Source organism: Mustela nivalis, assembly GCF_964662115.1.
Source record: "Mustela nivalis genome assembly, chromosome: 9".
Taxonomy (NCBI): Eukaryota; Metazoa; Chordata; class Mammalia; order Carnivora; family Mustelidae; genus Mustela; species Mustela nivalis.
In genome coordinates this window covers 62,113,701-62,133,750 of record NC_139028.1, presented here as the reverse complement: position 1 = coordinate 62,133,750, position 20,050 = coordinate 62,113,701, and the positions used below count along the sequence as shown (strand labels likewise).

General features: G+C 52.9%; 2 protein-coding genes and 1 pseudogene across 4 annotated transcripts in view; 1 reads left to right on the top strand and 2 right to left on the bottom strand.

Moving 5' to 3' along the window:
* Positions 1 to 20,050, bottom strand: part of LOC309840279 (olfactory receptor 2AT4) — a gene marked incomplete at its 3' end in the record, with an annotated part of 110,704 nt that overhangs the window by 19,269 nt on the left and 71,385 nt on the right. The gene's annotated exons all lie outside the window — the stretch shown is intronic.
* Positions 486 to 4,293, bottom strand: LOC309841240 (olfactory receptor 2AT4-like; annotated as a pseudogene). Its single transcript has 2 exons — positions 4,180 to 4,293; positions 486 to 1,288 (listed from the first exon to the last, which is right to left on the bottom strand). The product of its transcript is annotated as an olfactory receptor 2AT4-like (transcript).
* Positions 14,228 to 20,050, top strand: part of SLCO2B1 (solute carrier organic anion transporter family member 2B1) — a 45,696-nt gene continuing 39,873 nt past the window's right edge. Inside the window, exon 1 of one of the 2 annotated variants that reach the window (XM_082749642.1) lies at positions 14,228 to 15,351. In XM_082749642.1, the coding sequence (XP_082605768.1) occupies positions 15,336 to 15,351 (16 nt within the window). In that variant the 5' untranslated portion in view covers positions 14,228 to 15,335. The remainder of the gene's footprint in view (positions 15,352 to 20,050) is intronic. The other variant, XM_082749643.1, reaches the window with a different exon arrangement.

The following is a 20,050-nucleotide window of genomic DNA, read 5'->3' as shown; positions in this document are numbered from 1 at the left end:
CTTGCGAACCAACGAGTGACATCAATGCCAAAATAAAAGAACTTAATAGGAAAAACATTTAACATTGAATTAAATGCAAATTTCTTGTTCCCCATGATCCTCTGGGCTTCTCTCTGTCCTATCATCTTCCATTATTTGCTGCATGTGACCCCCCCCCAGATCATTATCTTGAAGATATTATCGTTATCTTGAAGACAGCAACTGTATCTGGTTCATTTCGGTCTCTGGCATCCAGTAAAATTTTTTCTGAATGATTGGATGATTGTATTCATCACATTAGAGATTGATGAAAACTACAATTATTCTGTAGCACCAGAAGGAAACGTTCTTGATCCAGTGTTTGAGGCCCAGGTTTTGGATGTTTGCTCAATTGAATTAGGCTAATTTAGACTGCTGAAGTTCATTTAAAAATATGTATTGTGTTTCCATCCTACGCTAGACATTGTCATTAGTGTCCAGGGATCTGAGCCAGTTGTGTCTAAGGATCAAGAGTACCCAGAATGCCCTGGGTCCCGGGGACATGCCCTACTGGTGATGGCTGCTTTGGCATCCTTGTTCTCCAGGGTATAGATGAGAGGGTTGAGGACAGGGGTGAGAAGAGCATACACCACATTGGCCATGATGTGGGAGTCGAGGGGCAGGCTGGCCCTGTAGGCCACAGAGGCTATGGCAATGTGTGAGTAGTAGTTACCAACCACCAGGAGGTAGGAGCAGCAGGTAGAGAAGGTTTTTGAACGTCCTTCTTGGGAGCTGATGGGAAACACCAAAGCCAGGATGTGGGCACAGGAGAGAAGCACAGGAGAAGGGGCAGGAAGGATACCTCCACGGTGATGTAGAAGCCCATGAGGGTCTGGGACGTGGTGTCAGAGTAGGAGGCCTGGACCACAGCCAGGTGGTCACAGAAGCAGCGAGGGATGTGTGTTGTCAAAGGCCAAGCAGGAAGTCTGCACCCCGGTGGGGATGTGCAGGAGAAGGGCGGTGAGCCAGTCTCAGCTGCCAGGGTGGCATCAGCGTGGGGGTCATGAGGACAGGGTATAGCCCACGGGGCGGCAGATAGCCACATAGCAGTCATAGCCACGGCCACCAGGATGAAGGCTTCTGAGCAGGAGAAGCTGTGGAAGAGGTGAATCTGCAGGAAGCAGGTGGGGAAACTAAGGAAGCAGTCCTCAAGCAAGAGAAGGGACGGCATTTTAGGGACAGTGGTCATGGTGCAGAGGATGTTCAGGGCTGAGAGACTGATCAGGAAGAAGTCCATGGGCTTGTGGAGGCTGGGATCTCGTGAGGTAGCCTAGTCCTTGCCACCATAGGTGAAGGAACATTCTGGGTATGGTGATGTTGATGGACCCTTACAAGAATTTGCCTACCGTTAGCAGTAGAACCTTGAGTGCAGTCATTTGGTACAAGCCCATTTGGTTTGGAGATCTCTACATGGAAGTTCCTGGATGGAGTTTTTAGATCTGAGATACCGGGAAGATAAGAAGATCACTGGTTGAGAAAGACGAGGGTAAGGCCTGCAGTGAAAACCTGACATAATTTGCCATAAGGTTCCCTTGATTCTACCTTCCTCCCTCTGAGCCTAGGATTGTCAGTGGTTTCTGATAGAGGCTTACAGATCAGGAGCTCTACAGAACTCGTGGGAACACTTCTCTGGGGACACTGAGATAACCATTTCTGTACAGCTCTGGATTTGATTCCTCCTCTATACCCTACTCATTCTTGTCTCACTCCATCTGAGCTGTGATGTTGTGTCTCTTGAATCAGTGTTCCTTGTCCCTATATTTCCATTCCTTTGAGGATTCCCTTTCTGGGCCATCTTATTGTGGGAGGGATAGGGAGAGCGGCTCCCTCTGAGGAACACTACAGACTGCTGTCTCCTTAACCCAAGATTGGCTTCCTTATTTCTGGAGCCGCTAGTGGAGCCCTCCGTCTGTCCCTCTGTAACCAGAGTGCTTGTGACCTGTCTTTGTATCCTGGCTATTTTGTCATATCCAGGGAGCAACCAGAACTGATTTTCCCAATTGTCCCAGAACTGTCTGTTTTTAGTCCCGAAATTTCCATGTCCCAGGAAATCACTCTGTCCCCAGCAAACCCGAATGATGGTTACCCCAGAAGGGTAGAGGTACTGTATATGACTTTGGGGGAGGGAGTCATTTCCTGAATTGAAGATGAATTCTCCCTACTGGGGGGGGGGGGGGGGGAAACAACAACAACCCGGCTTCCAGGGACCCTCCATATGTCTTTCCCCTTCCTGGCTGCAGCAGCTTGGCTGGTGTTAGTAATCAGCCATTTTATGCCCAGCACCCCGGAGCATTCCTTTCTTGGCCCCAGTTCAGAGGGCACTGCAGAGAACCAGTGTCAGGAGAGCTGGCAGATCGCTCCACAGGGAGGCACCCTGCTCCCCAGAGGTAGCTGAAGAAGGTCATCGCTCAACCCTGGCCGCTGGCCCAATTCCTGAAGGGAGACTCTGCAACTCCTGGAACTGAGCTGCAGGAGGTGTGGGCTCGCCCTTGACCTTGACTCCGTGATCTGGGGCCAGGGTATATTGACATTCAGATCACTGCCTCTCTCTCCCAACCACGGCATGAGCAGTGTTTTTGAGCCTGGTTTTCCAAGACCACCTCCTGCTTCTCTCTCTCTTAACAAAATCCTTCTCATGTCACAGGATGTGTAAGAGTGGAAAGGGCCCTGCAGAGAAGCCAGTCTCTGGTCCTTTCTTCACAAACGCAGAATCTGTGGGGCTAGGGGTGGGGAGCAAGCCCAGGTCAACAGCAGCTTGTTGCCAGACTTGGTCCTGGAAAGCAGGCCTCTGGGCTCTGGCCTTGGCCTCCGTCCACCAAGCTTGGACACCTGGAGAACTGGGAAGCTCTGCTTTCCACCTAGGGAAAAATTAGGCCAAAGGTTTTATTTTCCTCTCTAGATTTCTTAGGCTGATGTCAGAGACAACTATAAATTTCTATTTCCTTCTGAGGGTGTTTTCCAACAGTTTCAGATGGGCTGGTTACCAAACGGAGGCCCTACATGTCTAGAAAAATGCTCTTTTCGAGAAATGCCTTAGGAAAGAGATGGACTGGCCCAGCTGTGAAGAGAAAGTCATGGCAGCCAGGCCCCATGTCCTGAGTGGAAATGTTATACACCCCGCACCCCGCTGGTAAAACCAGCTCATCGGAAAGCCTCAGGAAATATTTTTTAATAAATGAATTTATGACTGAAATGGTTCACCTGAGGGAAACTCAACTTTTTCCCCTAATGGACTTGTCGGCAGGGTTTTCTATTTTCTTTCAGCACTGAAATTGATCCAAACCGCGTTCCCTGTGAGTTGCTGTGAGTCTGAGCGGCTGTGCCCCCCCCCCCCCCACAGACTGGGCCCATGGGAACGGCGCATGCTGGGTTTGCTGGGCAATCACGGAGCATCAGAGCCAGAAGCCTCCTGAAACCCCATTAGGACTGTCTGATCCCCATTCATTTTTTCCCCGTTTTCATTGCTCCTTGTCTTTCAAATTAAAAAAGCCCAGAGAAGGGAGTGACTTGCTCAAGGTCACATGGGGGTTGGTGGCAAAGCCACACTAGCAGCCACATTCCTGGCTCCTTGCCCAGGCCCTCGAAAGGGGCCACCTTTGGGGAGGCACCAAAGCTTTCCCGTCTGGAGGCCCAGATCATTCTGGGAGTTGTCATCCACATCTCCCTCATTGGTTTGTGGGTTCTTTGGGACTGGAGATTGGCTCTGACCCCTCTCCTAGAAAACCAGCTTCTCAGTGGGACCCATTTTGCTTCTTGGTGATTCCACAAAGAGACACTGGAGCGTGGCTGTCCCCACAACCTCAGGGAATCCTCTCCAGCATTCCTGCAGAATCAGACAACACTTGACTTTATGGAGGCCTTCTGGTCCTGCTCCCTTATTGTTGCTGATAGCAAAGGAGAGGCCCAGAGTGGGACTATGACCTGGCTAAATTCACACAGCAAATTACAAGCAGAACCAGCCTGCCCAGGATGCTATAAATTGGGGCAGAAACATTTTAGCCTATCTCCCTTCTCTTAGAGCCCTTCTTGTAGTGGGGTAAGAGTCTCTACCTGCTTGCCCCCCTAAAGCCTGCCTTCCCAGAACCTTGTCCTTCCTTGGGCTCTGACCAGCTCCAGGCACTGCCTTTGTGCCCAAGACCTCTGCAGGGTGGCCCAGCTCACCTGCAACCCAGGCCACTTCAGCTGCTCCCTCCTCTCCCCAGGCCAGCGCTGCCTCCAGGGGGAGAACCAGGTTGGGGCTGAACCTGGTCCCATGAAACCTCCAGGGCTGCCCATTACTAGCCGTCTGGGGCTCTCCCCCTTGAGATTCCATTCTACTGAGGCCTTGAGTAATGTTTTCCTGGGGACTCCCAGGTGGCTGATTAACAGCTACCGCTGGGTTTTGCTTATATGGAACAGGAAGAGGAACAGTCCTCACTGGGGCTCAGAACTCTGTGGTCTGTGCATGTTTTCCCAGCCATGGAGAAACAACTGGGAGCCCTGGGTGACAGATGAGGAAACAGAGGCTCGGAGGCAGAAGGAGTTGCCTGTCGCATGGCAAGCCAAGGGCCAGGACAGATCTGAGGTCTCCCATTTTCTCAGGCTAGCCTCTGAGACCACACACAGAGGGAAAAGTCTGTGAAAATTCTCTGTGTAAGTGTGAAGTCTATCCTCTGCTATCGGCCAGGGCATGGGGGCTGGGCTTTGAGTGTTTTGAGGCTAGAGGAACAAGTGTGACAGAGCAGGGAGCCACTCAGTTTGCCAGATCTTCACTCGCTCACACTCGTCTGTCCTCTCTTCTTCATGCTTACTCTTTTATGCTAGACACCTTATTACTCAGTCCGACCTCCTCCAGGAAGCCCTCTGTGATTTCATGTTCCTCTAGCCCCCGGCTTTCTTGCTCTCTTCTGAATTAACCAGGCCTGGCTGCCTATGCTGCTGATTTTTAAAATTAGGAGAACTGAGGCTGACAATTCATTCCCTGTTGAATAAAGCTGGTGGTGTGCCGGTTGCCCGCTCACAGTGAATCACATAGTGTAGTGGGGAGAGCCAGTGACAACACTGGCCAGCAGTCATAGCCAGTGTGATGTGTACTATTAGAGAGCTGAAGGGCTCCGGAGGAGGGAACAAAGCAGGCTTGCATCATGGAAGACATCTTGTGGGCTGATTGTGGATTATAAGCAGATATGGAAAGCCCTCCAAGCCAATAAGGCCCGGACAGGGTCAGGAAGGGCTGAAAAAGCAGAAGGTATGTTCAACGGGCAGATGGAGGTGTATTTGTGATGCAGAATGGAGGGAAAGACTGGGAGTTTCAAAAAGGGAAGCTACAGAGGTTGGCAGGGGCCAGAGAGAGAAGGGGCTTGAATTTCAGACCACAGAACAAGAACTCAGCACGAGACATGGGAGAGCCAGGGCCGGCCTTCAGATAGGGGACTTAGAGTCAGCTGCCTGTTCCAGAAAGATCACCCCCACTGCCACATGGAGAGCAGATTCTCATGGGAGAGGCTAGAGGCAGGGAAGCCAGTGGGGGATTGGGTAGGGAGAAGACGAATAGGGAGAAATAACCATATTCCCGACAATGGAAACCGCTGCCTTTCCTGAGGGCTTACTTGTGCTAATGATATGCTAATGATCACCTGCTTCGTCTCAGCTTGTCTGAGCGGTGGTTTTCATTGCCCTTGCTGCGTAGTCAATGGAGCTCAGAAAAGTTGTCACTAAGCGTGCTTTGGTCCCTCCTCTGGGCCCACAAGAAGCCACTGTTAGAATTCTAACATTTCCAAGGCCCACACCTTTTTACTACCCAGGATCGGAGAAATCTTCAAGGGGGCATACTGGCCAAAAATGTGATAACTGCGTCTGGAGGAGTCCAAGCATGCCTGCTTGGGGGACAAGGCAGATGGAGGTGGGTGGTGGGCAGTGCATGTGGGAAGACATTTTCGGAGGAAGATAAGGAGCTCCGTTTTGGACATGTTGTATCTGAGGAGCCAGTGGGACATCCAAGTGGGTATGTTCAGCAGATATTTGAGGGTTTAAGTCTGGAGCCCTTGAGAGAGAGCTGAGTTGCCAAGACTTGGGGTGGAGGTGGGAGACTTTGTTTTTATGGAGCTAGGGAAAGAGTGTGGCATGAAAAAGACAGAACCTTGGAGGAAACCAGCCTCCATGGGGCAGAACAAGAAGGGTCTGCAAAAGATGCCGAGGGAAAAAATGCCCAGAGAGAATGCAGCCACGATGATATCAAAGAGCACACAAGGCCAGCAGCAGTGACCCGCCAAGGGGACCAAAGGTTGAGAAGTGGAGAGTGTCCAGGGACCCAGCAAGGAAGAGACCACTGGTGACCCTGGGGTGAACAGGTCCAGAGGAACAGCAGGTGTGGGAGACTGGGGGCTGAGCAAATGGAGAGGGGTGTAGCATTTCAAGATGCTTGGCTGTGAAGAGAGATGTGTGGTTGGGGTCAGGGAGAATTTTGCTGTATTTTTAAACTGGAGATGCCTGAGCAGAATTCCCAGCATTTGTTGGTGGAAATAAGCCCCAGAGAGGGACCAGAGGAAGAAGGTTGACAGAAGAGAGGAGGAGCTTCTGAGCCTGGAGTCTAGACTCCTGGTGAGTCAGGTGGGGGAGGGAGGTACAACAAGGAGGGGTGTAAAAGCAGGTTTGCAGATTTAGTGGTGTGGTGGGGCGGGGCAGGGCAGGGCAAATCTCATTTCAGACCAGAATGGTGGGCGAATTCCGCAGAGATGTGGATCTTTTGGGAGTTGTTCTCTCCACCCAGGGGCACCTGGAGCGCATATAGCAGGGCAGGCTCAGATCTCAGCGCCAGACCGGTTGGCTTCAAGCCTGACATTCAGCTTCCTGAGCCTGGGTTCCCTCTTCCGTACAATGGGGATTTGTCCATTGAGTGAATGTCTCTTGAGTACGAGCTCTGTGCTCATGCGGTACAGGTTGAGAAGAGGTGAAGAGTGCGAGCTGGGGTCAGAAGCATTCGCCACCCAGACTGCCCAAGCCCTGTGCCTCTGTCCTGAGGCCACAGGGAGGCCCAGAACACTCACAGGCCAGGCGTCTCCCTCCTTATGAAGTGGGGAGGTCCAGACATGTCTCCAGGAGGGTCCGTGCATCTCAGGAACTTTTCTGAGCTCTGAAGAGAAAACAACCCTCCCCCTCTGAAGTTCCCACCCTTGCAGAGGCCGGCAGCTGTCCCGCTCCACCCTGGAAAGTTGGTCACGCTCCGTCTCTCTGTCTCGCCCCTACCGCTCCTCACCCTCACCGGTGCGATGCTCCTGCAGACTCGAGAGGCTGGAAACGGAAAGTGCCGAGGAGGAAAGGGAAGTTATAAATACATTCAGGGAGAACCTAGGCTGCCTTCCCAGCTGCGGGCAGTGAGTCCACTCAGGGCGGTGAGTCCAGAATTGGGTCCAGGGTTGGGTCCTCCAACCTTCTCATCACTGTCACCATCCTTCCCGCCACCAGGAGGCGGTGGTACATCAGCTTTGGGGGCCAAATGCACTTCGGGTTCAAATCCTAGCTCCTCCACCCACCGGCTGCACTTGGGCAAAGGATTTCCCTTCTCTCTGCCTCTGTCTCCCCTGCATGAATGGGGGGTAACAGCACCAGCAACAGTGGCTGGAGTGAAGGTTTAGTGAGAGACTCTAGGTGAGAGTACTTTGCAAAATGTGAAGGTCTATGAAGGAGTTTTCTAGAGCTGTCCCCACCTCAGCCACAGAAAGACCACCCCTGGATGTCTTCTCCTCTGAGGTTTTTCACCCTGGAAGGCTGGACGCAGAGGAAACGGCTGATGGAAAGTTCCCGGAGGGTACGGCCACCCTGTTCAATGCTCACTGACCAAGGTCACGTAGAGAACTAGGATGTAATCTTGACCTTGTCCAAGGAAACACTTGACCAGGGCAGGGGGTGGGGTGGGGGTTGGCAGTGGTCCTTGCAGGGTGAGCGCTAATCCTGTGACAAACGGTGGAAGGGCATTTCAGCAGGGAGACACCGCGTGTGTTCGGGTACCAAGACATGAATGTGTGGGGTACGCTCTGGGCAGAGGACCAGGGCAGGCAGGGAGGCCGGTAAGGCAGATCATAGGGATGTGATGACAAACATCAATTTTTAGCTAAAAAATTAACTTTGCTCTGAGGAGCAGGGCTGGGTGCCATGAGATTGGGGTTTGGAAAGATGACTCTGGGAGAACGGAGGAGATGAATTAGAACAGGGAATCTGGAGTCACAGAAGAATAAAGGGACTAAAAGAGTCTAGAAGAAGGAGGAACGGATTATGAGCTAAGGGGAACAGGGAGGAGGAGACAGGAATGTGAAGAACAGGGAGCTGCCATGGGCTGTTGGGAAGGAGGAGGGTGGGTCAGGGATGGACTTGACTTCAGTGAGACTGGGGCTCAGCAGGGTCCTAGGAAGGGCCTACGAGGGTCTCCAGGCCAGCAATGAGTTCTTGCTGAGCCAGAGGTGCCTGGGCAACCCCCCAAGAACAGGTGGACATCAGGAGGGAGCCTGGGCTGGAGCAAAATCTAGGAATCACCAGCTGGGGCTCAAGCCCTTTCTGTTGTGGGATGGAAACCTGAGATCTGAGGAGGAGGAAAGTGACATATCCAAGGTCATTCAGATGGTGATCGGTAGAACAGGCCTGGACCCCTGTCAAAAGTGTTGAGCTCCATACTTAACTCTATTCAAGCCCATGGTTTAGGGACTGGTGGACAGATGACTGAGTCCTCAAACTAGCTTTCCGAGACAGTTAAGTGCCACGATTCTGGGCACAAGTTCTAGAGCCAGACTCTCTAGGTTAAATCCTGGTTCTGCTTATTAACAGCTGTGTAACCTTGGGCGAGTTTTCTTACATCTTTGTGCCTCAGCTTCTCCATCTGTAAACTGGGAGCTTTAATGGGTAGTTGGGAGCACTAACTGAGTCCTTGCACAAATAAAGTACTTAGAACAATGTTGGACATGTGATTCATGAATGCCAGTCATGTTTATTGTATCAGTTTTATGGTTGACAAAACTGTGGCTTGAAAGAATGAAGTGGATGGGGCGCCTGGGTGATGTGGTCGGTTAAGCCTCCGACTCTTGGTTTTGGCTCAGGTCATGATCTCAGGGTCATGAGATCGAGCCCCATGTCAGGCTCTGTGCTTAGAGCGTAGTCTGTTTGGGACTCTCTGTCCCTCTCCCTCTGTTCCTCCCCCATGCTCTCTCTCTCTCTCATTCTAAAATAAATAAATCTTTCAGAAATAAAAGAAGAAGAATGAAGTGGCTGTCCAATGTCACACAGCCTGTTGTTGGCAGAGCTCAGACCTAAGTGACTCCGAAGACTGGATTGGTTTGCTTACGCTGAACTGCCTTCCCCTGTGGCTATTTCTGGAAGATGGTTGGATGTTTTCAACTCAAGAGACAGGAGTCTGCAAACTAAAGTCTCCACAGAAGGGATTCTGTGGACCTGGGCTCAATTTTGCTGGAAAGATCCACCCCTGCCCTGGCCAGAGACCAGGTCCGCTCCATCTGGGACAGCTCAGGCCTGGTCTCTCCCCTCCCCCAGGAAGACGCATCTGTGTTTCACCCAGAAGACAAAAAAGGGCAGGCCTTTAAATAAGGGCAGCGACACTTTGATAATGAGGGTGTTTTAGGCATGAGTGCCAGAACAGTTGGAGCGAGCGAAGCTAGGAAGAGTGTGTGCAGAGTGTGGGGGTAGGTGTGTTTGGCTGGAATGTGAGAAGGAGAGAACCAAACAAAACGTAAACTGACAAGGCTCCAGATAAATGGCACTGATGGAAGCAGTCAGCCTGTTCCAGCCTCTCCCAAGGGCGTTAGAGCCAAGGCCAATTTTGTGTCCTGCCCTGGTCCTAGACTGGGCCCTAATGCCATACAGAATGCGCTTTGCCCCAGTAATGCTCACCCGGGCATCTGCGGAGGGCCCGCCGGATTGAGATCAGCTGCCTGTGCGTTCGGCTTCCTGCCTTCCCCATCTGCAGGCTCGCAAGCCCATCAGGGAGGAAGTGAGTCATCTTCCTAGATGAAGCATGCAGCATGCTTCCCCAGCAGCTGTCATAAACTCTGCCCAAGTCCCAGAAATGAAGCCCAGGGAGGAACGGGCCCTCGGGTTTTTGTAGCTTGCACGAGCCGTGCTCCTCATGTGCCCTCCAGAGCCCTTTCCTCAAGAGAAGAAAATCCTAGTAATGTCGATGGACATTACCCACCCATCAGGCACTGTGTGAGGACGGCCGCTTATGAGCCCCATCCTACAGATGAGAACACAGAGGCATCAAGAATTAAGGAGTACATGGGGGCGCCTGGGTGGCTCAATGGGTTACAGCCTCTGCCTTCAGCTCAGGTCATGATCCCAGGGTCCTGGGATTGAGCCCCACATTGGGCTCTCTGCTCAGCAGGGAACCTGGTTCCCCCTCTCTCTCTGCCTGCCTCTCTGCCTACTTGTGATCTCTGTCTGTCAAATAAATAAAATTTAAAAAAAAAAAAGAATTAAGGAGCACATGGTTATGGAGTTTCTGTTTGGGAAGGCAGAACAGCTGTGGAGATGGGGTCGTGGTTGCACAAACAGGGGGACGCCCTAAATGCCCCTGGATGGCACACGGACAATGGTTAAGAGGGTAAATTGTATGCTATGTCTATTAAAAAACTTACAAACGAGCGGAGAAGTAACATAGCTACCAACTGGAGAAGCCAGGAGTCCCACCCAGCAGTCCGGCCCCAAAGCCTTGTCCTTAACCATCTGCTATTTTGTCTCATTTGCAAGCAGAGATACTGATCTGAGGGACAGAGGCACTTGCTCCTGAGGGCTCTGGGGACTGGAGGTGGTGGGGAGGCTGGGGCAGGCTCCAGGCAAGGGCGGCTGGTGGTCTGGACCAGGGTGGGGATGGCAAGATGGAAAGAACTGGGCCAGCTTGAAAGACTTGTGAAGCACATAGGCAGGTGTGCAGAGGCAGAGGCCGCCTGTGACTGCTCTCCCTGGGCTCCCCCTGGCCTGTCTGCTTCAGCCTCCTTGGACAGCGGGCCTCTGTCCCCTTTCCCTGACTGGGAAGAGTCTGGGAGGAAAAGCCCCGGCACAGACCTCCTCCCTGGCCCCCAGGGGGCAGTGTTGCAAAGTCTTCTGAGAGTTGGAGCCCTAGCTTTGCTGCATCCCCCCATAAGCCCCCAACCCCCTCCTCTCTCCCACGATCCAAATTATTAATAACCATCATCCTTCATGTTCCACACCTGGCACTTTACAAAAGCAGTGGTACATCCATTAGCTCACAGGGTTCTTCCCCAAAGACTGGGGCGGAGCAGAACAACACTGACCCTTCCTTCTATCCGCCCCCTCCCCCACTTTTTTATAAGCACACTGAGGACTGGGCAGGAAATGGGATGTGACTAATGTCAGCGTGATGGTGGCAGAGCCAGGGCTGGGAGCTACGGGCCAGCCAGCACCCAGTCTGGACCCTGGGAGAGGGCATAGCCCCACAGTGCCCGTAGTAAGACAACTGCTAACAAGGGCCACCCAGCTAGCCTACAGATCCCTTTTTTCCCCTTGAGCTCCCTCCCACCTCAGGGGGCCTTCTTAGTGATTTATTCCCATGAGTTGTCAGTCAGGTCAGACAGACCTGGCACGTACCTGCCACAATTTATTTCCTCCTCATCCTCTGCTTGCAGAATTATAAGTCATTCAATTACCATCATCCCCCTATTAATAATGGCTCATGTCTGCTCAGCTCTTAGAACTTAGCAAGCACTAATCCATCCGTTAGCTCATTTGAACCGTATGACAGCATTGAGATGGTATTTCACAGACAAGGACAGTAAAGATCAGAGAGGGCAAGTGACTAGCCCCAGGTCACCCAGCTAGGCCTTGGGAGAGATTACAATCTCTGGGGAGAGGGAAGCTATGCACATACCAAGTTGAAGATAGGGCGGGCGAGATGTTTGGGGTTTGTTGTGGCTTTGCCTGGAGGGGTCCTGTTATCCTGAATTTACGAGATGAGGAGATCAAGTCTCAGTGATTTTCTTACTGGGTCAAAACTGACCTGTCTGATGCCCCCGCTCATGCCTTTTGGGGCCTGGGCTGCCACTTTGAGGGAGGGATGTAGAATTTCTAGCAGAGTACCTATTCTCTCCAGCCTGGAGGGGGAAATGGTGGGAGGTGGATGCTGTTGGACCCGTTGGGGCAAAAGGGCTTCCCAGGGAGGAACCTCCAGGGTTAGAGTAAGAAAGAGCACAGCACAAGCTATGCAAGGCTGGGTGGACTGGAGAAGAGAAAGGCCGTGCTCAGCCAAGGTGGGCCGGGCTGAGGGCCAGGCTGTGTACCCACCTGCCTGCAGACCTGTGCTTCTCCTCACATGCTTGGGAAATTTCCTGTGTCTTGATCCAAGAGTGGTGTCAACAAAGAGGGATGAGGTCCTAAACCCCCTGGGCAGGCTGGGGTCTGTTTCTCATCCACCAGGGAGAGAAACTGAAGACCAAGGAGAGGCAGTGATGTCCCTGTTGTCTCGCTAGGCCTCGGTCTCTCAGTCGGGAAAAGGGGAGGATTGAATTAAATGTGCTCCAGGTTCCATCCTGCTCAGACCTCCTAGGTACCATGCGTCCAGCTTTGGTGTCCTTGGCACAGATCCCGGCCCCTGCTGTTTATTTGACTTGTGGCTCTGGGCAAGTCACATGGGCTCTCTCTCTGAGTGTCAGGGTCGACATGGGTGAAAAAAGTATGACACAGCTCTCTGTGAGCAGATCAAATGAGCCATGCATGGGAGCATGTCTGTGTAGCTTGGGTTCTGACCCCAGGCAGCGTCTCGGGGGTGGGGAAGGCTGAAACTCTGACTGAGGTCCTCACTTGTCTGCTCAGCCAAGGGCTCATTTATAGACATCCGCTCCCTGGCTGCCAGGCTGAAGGGAAGTGGGAGCAAAGGTGCTGAGACGGCAGTTCGGAGACTTTTTCAGGAAGGAGCCTCTGGCTACTCTTCCCCTTCCCACCCCTGCCTCCCCATCTTCTGGACATTCTCACAGTGACACTCATGACGGTCCCGAAGGTGGGCAGTTTGAGGTCATGATCTCCATTTAACAGATGAGAAGACTGAGACTCAGAGAGGAGAAAGGACTTGTTGCAAATCCCATAGCTGGTTAGTGACAGAGCTGGGACCAGAATTGAGTTCTCTAGTCTGGGGCTCGGCACTATTCAGTTACACCCCAGTTCAGATAGTTCTATAAAATGAAGAGTGTCCTATTTTTTCTGGGTGTGCAAACACCCTCCATGGGTTAACTTAAAGAAGGGAAGGGCCTGGGTTCTGCAAACAGCCCAAGCTTTTACGAATAGCATCAGGCTCTGCATGAGATGAAAGACTGTGCACGCATCACAGGGCCTCAGAAACTCTGCAAGCCGTGAGGGGCTTTGCCAACAGCTGGTAAAGGAAGAGCACTCATGTCTGAGGTTATTGTATGTTCCACGCCTTGTGAGGCATTGTGCACTGTTTCACTCAAAGACTGATGAGATGAACTTAGCCAGCCAAGCTGGGCGCAGCAGGTACCCAGACCAATCCATGTATAGAACATTTTCAGCCTCTAAAGCCAAGATGGAGGCAACTGAACTTCCAGAAAGCCTAAAGGGACTTTCTCCCTCTTAACCATGCACCTGCAATTTGAAGTCTGAAGGGGGCACCTCTTGGTTTTCTCGAGCAGGAGCAGGTACTGGTCTTTACATCAGTCTGAGCCAATTATTGACCTTCCCTAGAATGGGGGTCACGCATTCACATTACTGGTTTCTCAAAGACAGCCAGGCAATGTGTATCTATTGGGCGCTACTATGTGCCAGGCTGCACACTGATTATTTCAAAGACTCCCTGCTTCCCACCTGCTCCCTCATACGGCCCCCAGGAGCCAAGCGGGGTCCATGTATATTTCTTTTATCACTGTACCCTGAAAGCTGGGTTTGAAATCCACATCCCTATTTCATGCAAAGACCCTATTCCTGGAACTGGGTCAAGTTCACTTCTGTATCTTGGATTTTGGGAAACCCGGAGGTCTTCTTCGGAAAATGCAGCCTGGATGGAGGAAAAGGCCTGGGTCCAGCATCGGAGGTTCTTGAACCTCATGGCCCCACCTTCTACTAGCTGGGTGTTCTCGGGGCAGTTACTGAGACTCAGTGCCTCATCTGTGAAATGGAGGAATAAATACGTGGCCCACAGGGCTGATGGGAGGACCCAGGGGGCCTCCAGTGGGAGAGTGCTGAACCAGCTGGAAAAGGCGAACTCGTCAGTGTGTTTCCTCTTGCTGTCCTGATCTGAGCCCTGACTCTGTGGCTTCCTTCTCTGAGATCCAGGCCTTCGGGCTTGGCTTTTTCCTTGCTGGCTGAACTTGTCCAGCAGCCCTGCAAGTGAGGGACCAGCTCTCCCTTCTTTATGGATGAGGGAAATGATTCTCAGAGATGCAGAAACTTGTCTGAGACCACAGAGCCAGCTGTGAAATGAGACCAAGGTCTGTCAGGCTCCAAGGCCTCCATCCTCAGCCTTCGGTCTAGAAAACTCTTGAAATTTCAGATTTGCCCTTCTGCTCATCAACCCCTTCTGCCGAGATGGAGCTCCACTTTATAGAACTGTTGCCAGGAGTCCCTCAAGGCAAGCTGGCCATTGTGAATCCTGGTGAACAGACTTACTCCTTGCTCTGGATCCTCGGAGCTCAGAAAGGAGATGGGGTATAGTGAGAGGGGGGCCAGGGATTCTGGGAAGGGGGACCCTGGAGGGGCAGGGGCTCTCTATGGGGCTCATGGAGGGTGACAGACTTTCTGAAATGGGGGACAAGACCTTGGTGGGGTACAGATTGAGAATGGGAGTGCAAGAGGAGACTGGAGAATTGGGACTGAAATGAGACCAGAGCTTAGGGACCGTCCACATTCCCTCTGCCTGCTACCTCTTTACTGCTGACAGAGGAAGAGAAAATATTCAGGGGAACGTGGACAGAGGCTTGAAGGGGAGGAGACCACAGCAGCCTCCTCCCAGCAGCGGGGCTGGATGGAAATGAAACCCAGCCTCCTGCACCACTCTGGCCCTGGGCTGTCCCAGCCGAAAATCAGAGGAATTCAGAAAGAGGCAAACAGAAGGAGCAAAGTAACTGGATGAGGCAGGCACCGGGAGAGTAGAGTCAAGTTTTACGGGAATTCCTAACCACCTCAGAAGAGGCGGCTGCTGTCCAGTGCGGCCCGAGCAGCACCGGCCACGTGCCAGAGTGTCCACATTATTGCCTCCCTTCTGTGGCTCACAGCGGCTATCTCCAGGGGGCCCTGATACGGTCTCACTCTCTCTCCTGCTCAGCTCCACTTTTCACCTCGAAATAGGGGTTGGAACTCACTGCACCCCCAAAATCATGGGACCCAGGATAGGTAAGTCTTGGATGAAATTAAGGAAGGGGCATTGGGAGGGAGGCTGCGGGCCGTGTTCCCAGTGTGGAGGGTGAGGAGGCTAGGGAGCCCACTGGGGTGGAGTGGGTTGGAGGCTCACAGTTCCCCACACAGAGCCAACCATAAGGTCAGACCTAGAGAAAGTGTGTTAAATGAATGAATGACTGATGGAAGGAGCAGGAAGGGATGCCATTTACTCAGTGGGAGGCGGGGAACCCAGCCTACCTTCCATGACAGAGACACTGGGAGGACAATGGAAATTCGGGCCACTGGAGAGCCCCTCGCTGAGCCCTGCTTTCTCGCTGAAGCAGGCAGAGCTAAAGACAGACAAGGCAGAGAATGATATCGTTGCAAGTGGAGTCACAGACAGAGCAAGTCCGGAGATACGCAGTCAGACAAAGGGCGGGCCAGAGGAGAAGACAAAGGCCAACAGGTGTCTGCAGGAATGTGCAGGGACAGGGAAGGAGGTCCGTCCCAGAGAGAAGGCTGCAGAAGAGATGGAGAAATGAAGAGAAGTAGACAGAGACAGAGAGAAGAGAGACAGGCAGACCGGCCACAAAAAATCCGAAAGCTCAGCACAGAAGAGAAAGGGATTCAGAGGGAGACTTGCAGAGCCCAGCCTGGATCGTGCGTGACACGCGCCACGTGGAGAGGGCGGCAGTTCTGGGAATGGAGCGCCCCGCTGATCATTTCTTGGACAGAGGAGGGAGGTGGGAAGAAAACAAAAGATCTTCAGTCAGGGTGCCCTGCAGTGATCACCTCTGGCCTCCTGCCAGCTGTTTGTCCTCCGCGGCTGTGTTAGCCTCACGCCCACTCAGGCAGGAGTGAACCTGCTCCCTGGCTTGTGCGGGTGACATGGAGGGCTTCGTGGGCAGGCTGACGTGGCCTGGGTACCCTGGAGTGGCAGGAAGGGTGGGGTGGATGTTTCCTTTGGGGACCTCGCCAGAGAGATGACAATGAGGTCAGACTTGGGCGGGCTTGTTTGGAGATGGGCCATTGATAGCCCAAAGTCCACATCAGCCTTGGCTGGCTGCAGGATGGGAGGGTGGGTGACCCTACAGGTATGGGAAGAAACTAGTGACTTTGGCTGTATCGTACTTGACCCCCTCACCCCACCATTATTTGAATCCCTGCAGGGCTCAGGTCTAGACTGTTCTCCAGCCGTGCCCACCTCTGGCACATATAGCAGAAGGCCAATCCCAGCATTTGCCTGCTGGGCCACCAGGAGCCCCCTCTGGCTTCACTTCAGGCCTCACCCTGAGCTGAGGCCTGGCTTCCCCCACGCTCTTCCTGGTCTGAGGGCTTCTGAGGGATGTGGGAATGCAGGTGGGGCAGGGCACAGAGCCTGGAGCCTGGGAAAAGAGCAGGGGCCAGCTGATGTGAAGGAGAGGGGTCAGCGGTCCTAGCCAGGGGCAGACAGCAGAGAGAGGAATCAGGGTCACATCTGGCTCTCTTCTACCAACTCACCAGTGCCCTTAGGCCACAGGCAGATTTCCCTGTCTGTGGGGTTGGAGTTGGAGAAAATGATCTCCCAAGGCCATTCCTTTTGTGATTTCAGAAAAGCCTCTTGGCTACCTCTGTCTCTTTGCTCACAGCTTTTACCTCTCTACCAGGGAGGTATCTGTCCTCATTTCTTTACCGATTCTGGTGAAATTTGCCATTTGCTAACTCCTCCAAACATCACCTCCTCCAGGAAGCCTTCCAGACTGATTCTCCAGCTAGAAGTAACCTGTCTCACGTATGCTGCTTGACTTCTCCGAAGATGATTCTTTCTTGTTCCTCATATTGTTTCTGTTGCCTTTTAGCTGTCCTGGGTTCAAAGTGCATCGATCTGGTGCAGATACATCGTGCAAAGGAGAGAACTAGCAGCCCTGGGTTAAAATTTGAGCTCCAAATCACTGGCTTTATGAGAACTCAGTGACATACTCTCACCCTGTTTAATAGTTGAGGAAACAGATGCTCAGAGAAGGCAAGTGACTCACCCCAGGTCACCCAGCAAGGGAGCAGCAGAGTGGGGGCCAGAATCCAGGTCGTCCTGATGCCAAAACTCTTTCCTCTCTCTGTCATTACCTTCAGGGCTCCCTCCTCTCTTCTGCAGACCCCACACTAGGGAGACTCCACCCACTCGGGCACTTCTCCACTGCTTCTAGACAAAGCAAACTATTCTCTGGGTGCTAGTAACTAGGGAGTGGGCAGGGTTGGGGGTAGTTATTTCCTCCCAGGTTAGGCCTTGCCTCTTAGGCCAGAGCTCAGGCAGCTGTGAACCAGATGGGAAGCTTGCCTGGCTGGACTCTACAGTCAGGGGCCAGGCATTCAACGCCCCATCTGCATTTGTCCCTTCCTGGGACTCACTTTCTCTGTGTGGTGGATGGAGGGCTGAGGCGGTCATCTGGTCTCTTCCTGAAAGGCTCGGTCTTCTGTCTCTGGAAGGAGCAGTGCAGCAAAGCCGTCTGTAGAGGAAGGATCAGATCTCCCCATCGGTGTTAAGGGGGCTTGGCTATCTCCAGCATGTCAGCTTGAACTTCAGCTGCACTGGGGGTCAGGAAAAAGTAAAGAAGTTTGGTCCCTGCCATCCTTCAGGGGTTGCAGCCCAGAGCCCCAAGCCTTCATGCTTGAAAGGATGGAGAACAATGGCTGCCTCACCAGACCTGGAGCTCCCCAGTGGTGGGGCCAGATTTGATCCATTCCTGGGGCCCCAGATCTCAGCACAGGCTTGGCAAATGCAAGGATTTGGGAAAGTCTCAGTGTCTAAGCTGTCCTCCCTCCACTCCATGCCTCCCCCCATGACATTCCTTCCTTCCCTCCAACCTATTTGGAAAGAGGACTAGAGACTCACGATATGGAGTGAGGTTGGCTATAATAGGGCCCCAGGGAGTAAACGTAAGCACAGAGAGAGGAGCTGGGGCTCATGATCAGGGGAGGTGTCATGGCCAAAGCCAATGGCCACTCTCTGAGCCTCAGGCTCCGTGTTCTAGACAGAAGGAGACTGACCTGAATTCCCTGTGGGCTCCAGGCTCACCCTTCCCCCAAGGCCCTCCTCACTATTTTTAAGGTCATCTTGGGTCTAGATGCGATAGCCAGGGCTGGAACTGGGAACAGAAAGTCCCAGCACAGGGTGCCTGACCCAGCTTGGAAACCACCAGAAAGTGCTTGGCCTCCTCCCCCACCCTGCACTATCTCCCTCAAGAAGCAACAGCTGGGAGGCCTATAAAAGCTGGACCTCAAGCCTGCTATTGTCATCCCAACAGACCACCCAAAGCCCTGGGAGGAGGAATTTCCCAAAGATGACAGCCAAGCCCTTTGTGCCTCCAGGGCTCCCACTCCTCCCCAACCCCAACCTGGACCCCTCCTCCCACATTCCCATGCTCCAGCCCTGTCTTCTCCCTCAGCTTAGCTCGGTTCAACTTAACCTGGACCAGGCCTTGCAAGATGAGAAATGGTTTGCTGGGGAGGAAGGACAATCCAGACCAAGGGTGCAGCATGTGCAAAGGCAGAGGGGTGAAAAGCATAGGATGAATTTGGGGAATGGCAAGCATCTACAGAGCCTGAGAATACTGTTTGCTAGGGGTGGGTAGATGAGACAGGTGCGGTTCCCAGGGGCCTTGACCTTTTGAGGCTGAGATGTCTGTTTTCATGTGGTGCAGAGGGGGTAACTGCTGTTGAAGATGGCAGTGCACCCAGCATGACATTTTCCTGCAATCCTACAAATCCTCCATGAGATGGGCTCTCTTCCCTCGCTCCCAGAGAAGCTGAAACTGACACTGGCTAACGACGCTGCCCAAGGTCACACAGCTCCAATGGGGCAAAGCAAATATTTAAATCCAAAGTCTTCTAATCCAGAGGATTTCAGCAGGGACATGGTCCATCAGGACACAGGATGGGACAGGTGCTGCCCTGAGGAGCTCACTGCTTCATCAAGGGACGTAAATAGTGAGGGAAACTGCAAGCTGAGGGCATACAGCGCAATCTCGGAAGTAAGAAGGGCTCAAGGAAGGGGTTGGCCACGTCAGTTTCCTTCTACTCCAGCACCTCTCTCTGGAGAAGTATCTGACATTTGTTATGAGGGGCGGATTACCCAATATCTGCTGCTGGGAATATTTCCCTTCCCAGGCTCGGGCTCTGGGTGTATCCGTGCTGGAAGCTGGTAGTTTTTCCAAAAACATCTTGGCACCTCTGTGACACTGTCCCCTCCCCCGACCTTGGCACCTGAACATGGTTCCAGGTTAGGTTCCTCTTTTTGCTCTGTTTTCTTCAGACGGGACACATGGCAGAGGCGTCTCACTCTCGCTGGGCAAGTTGCCTGCCCACTTGTGGCTTCTGTTACCTTCTTTCTGCTCTTGTCTCCAGACAGCCAGAGATCTGGCTCCAGCCCGTATCCTCTCCTGGGCTCTCCTAGAGCCCACAGCCTCCCTTGGTGCACACGCCCCACCCCAGCCTGCCACCCCAAACTCACCATGGTCAAGGCTGAACTCATCACACCTTTGCAGTCCCAGCCCTCAACCATGGCATGCCCAGAGGCAGAGCTGCTCCTCCTGGGCTGCTCCTCTCTCCCCTCCATCCCTGCCCCCAGGACTCCTCGGCTTCCTTCACTCCCTACATCTGATCTTCCACCAAGTCCTACCTCCCCACTGTGATACCTCAGCTTGTCACTCTCCTTTCCCACAGCCACTGCCTAACCCAG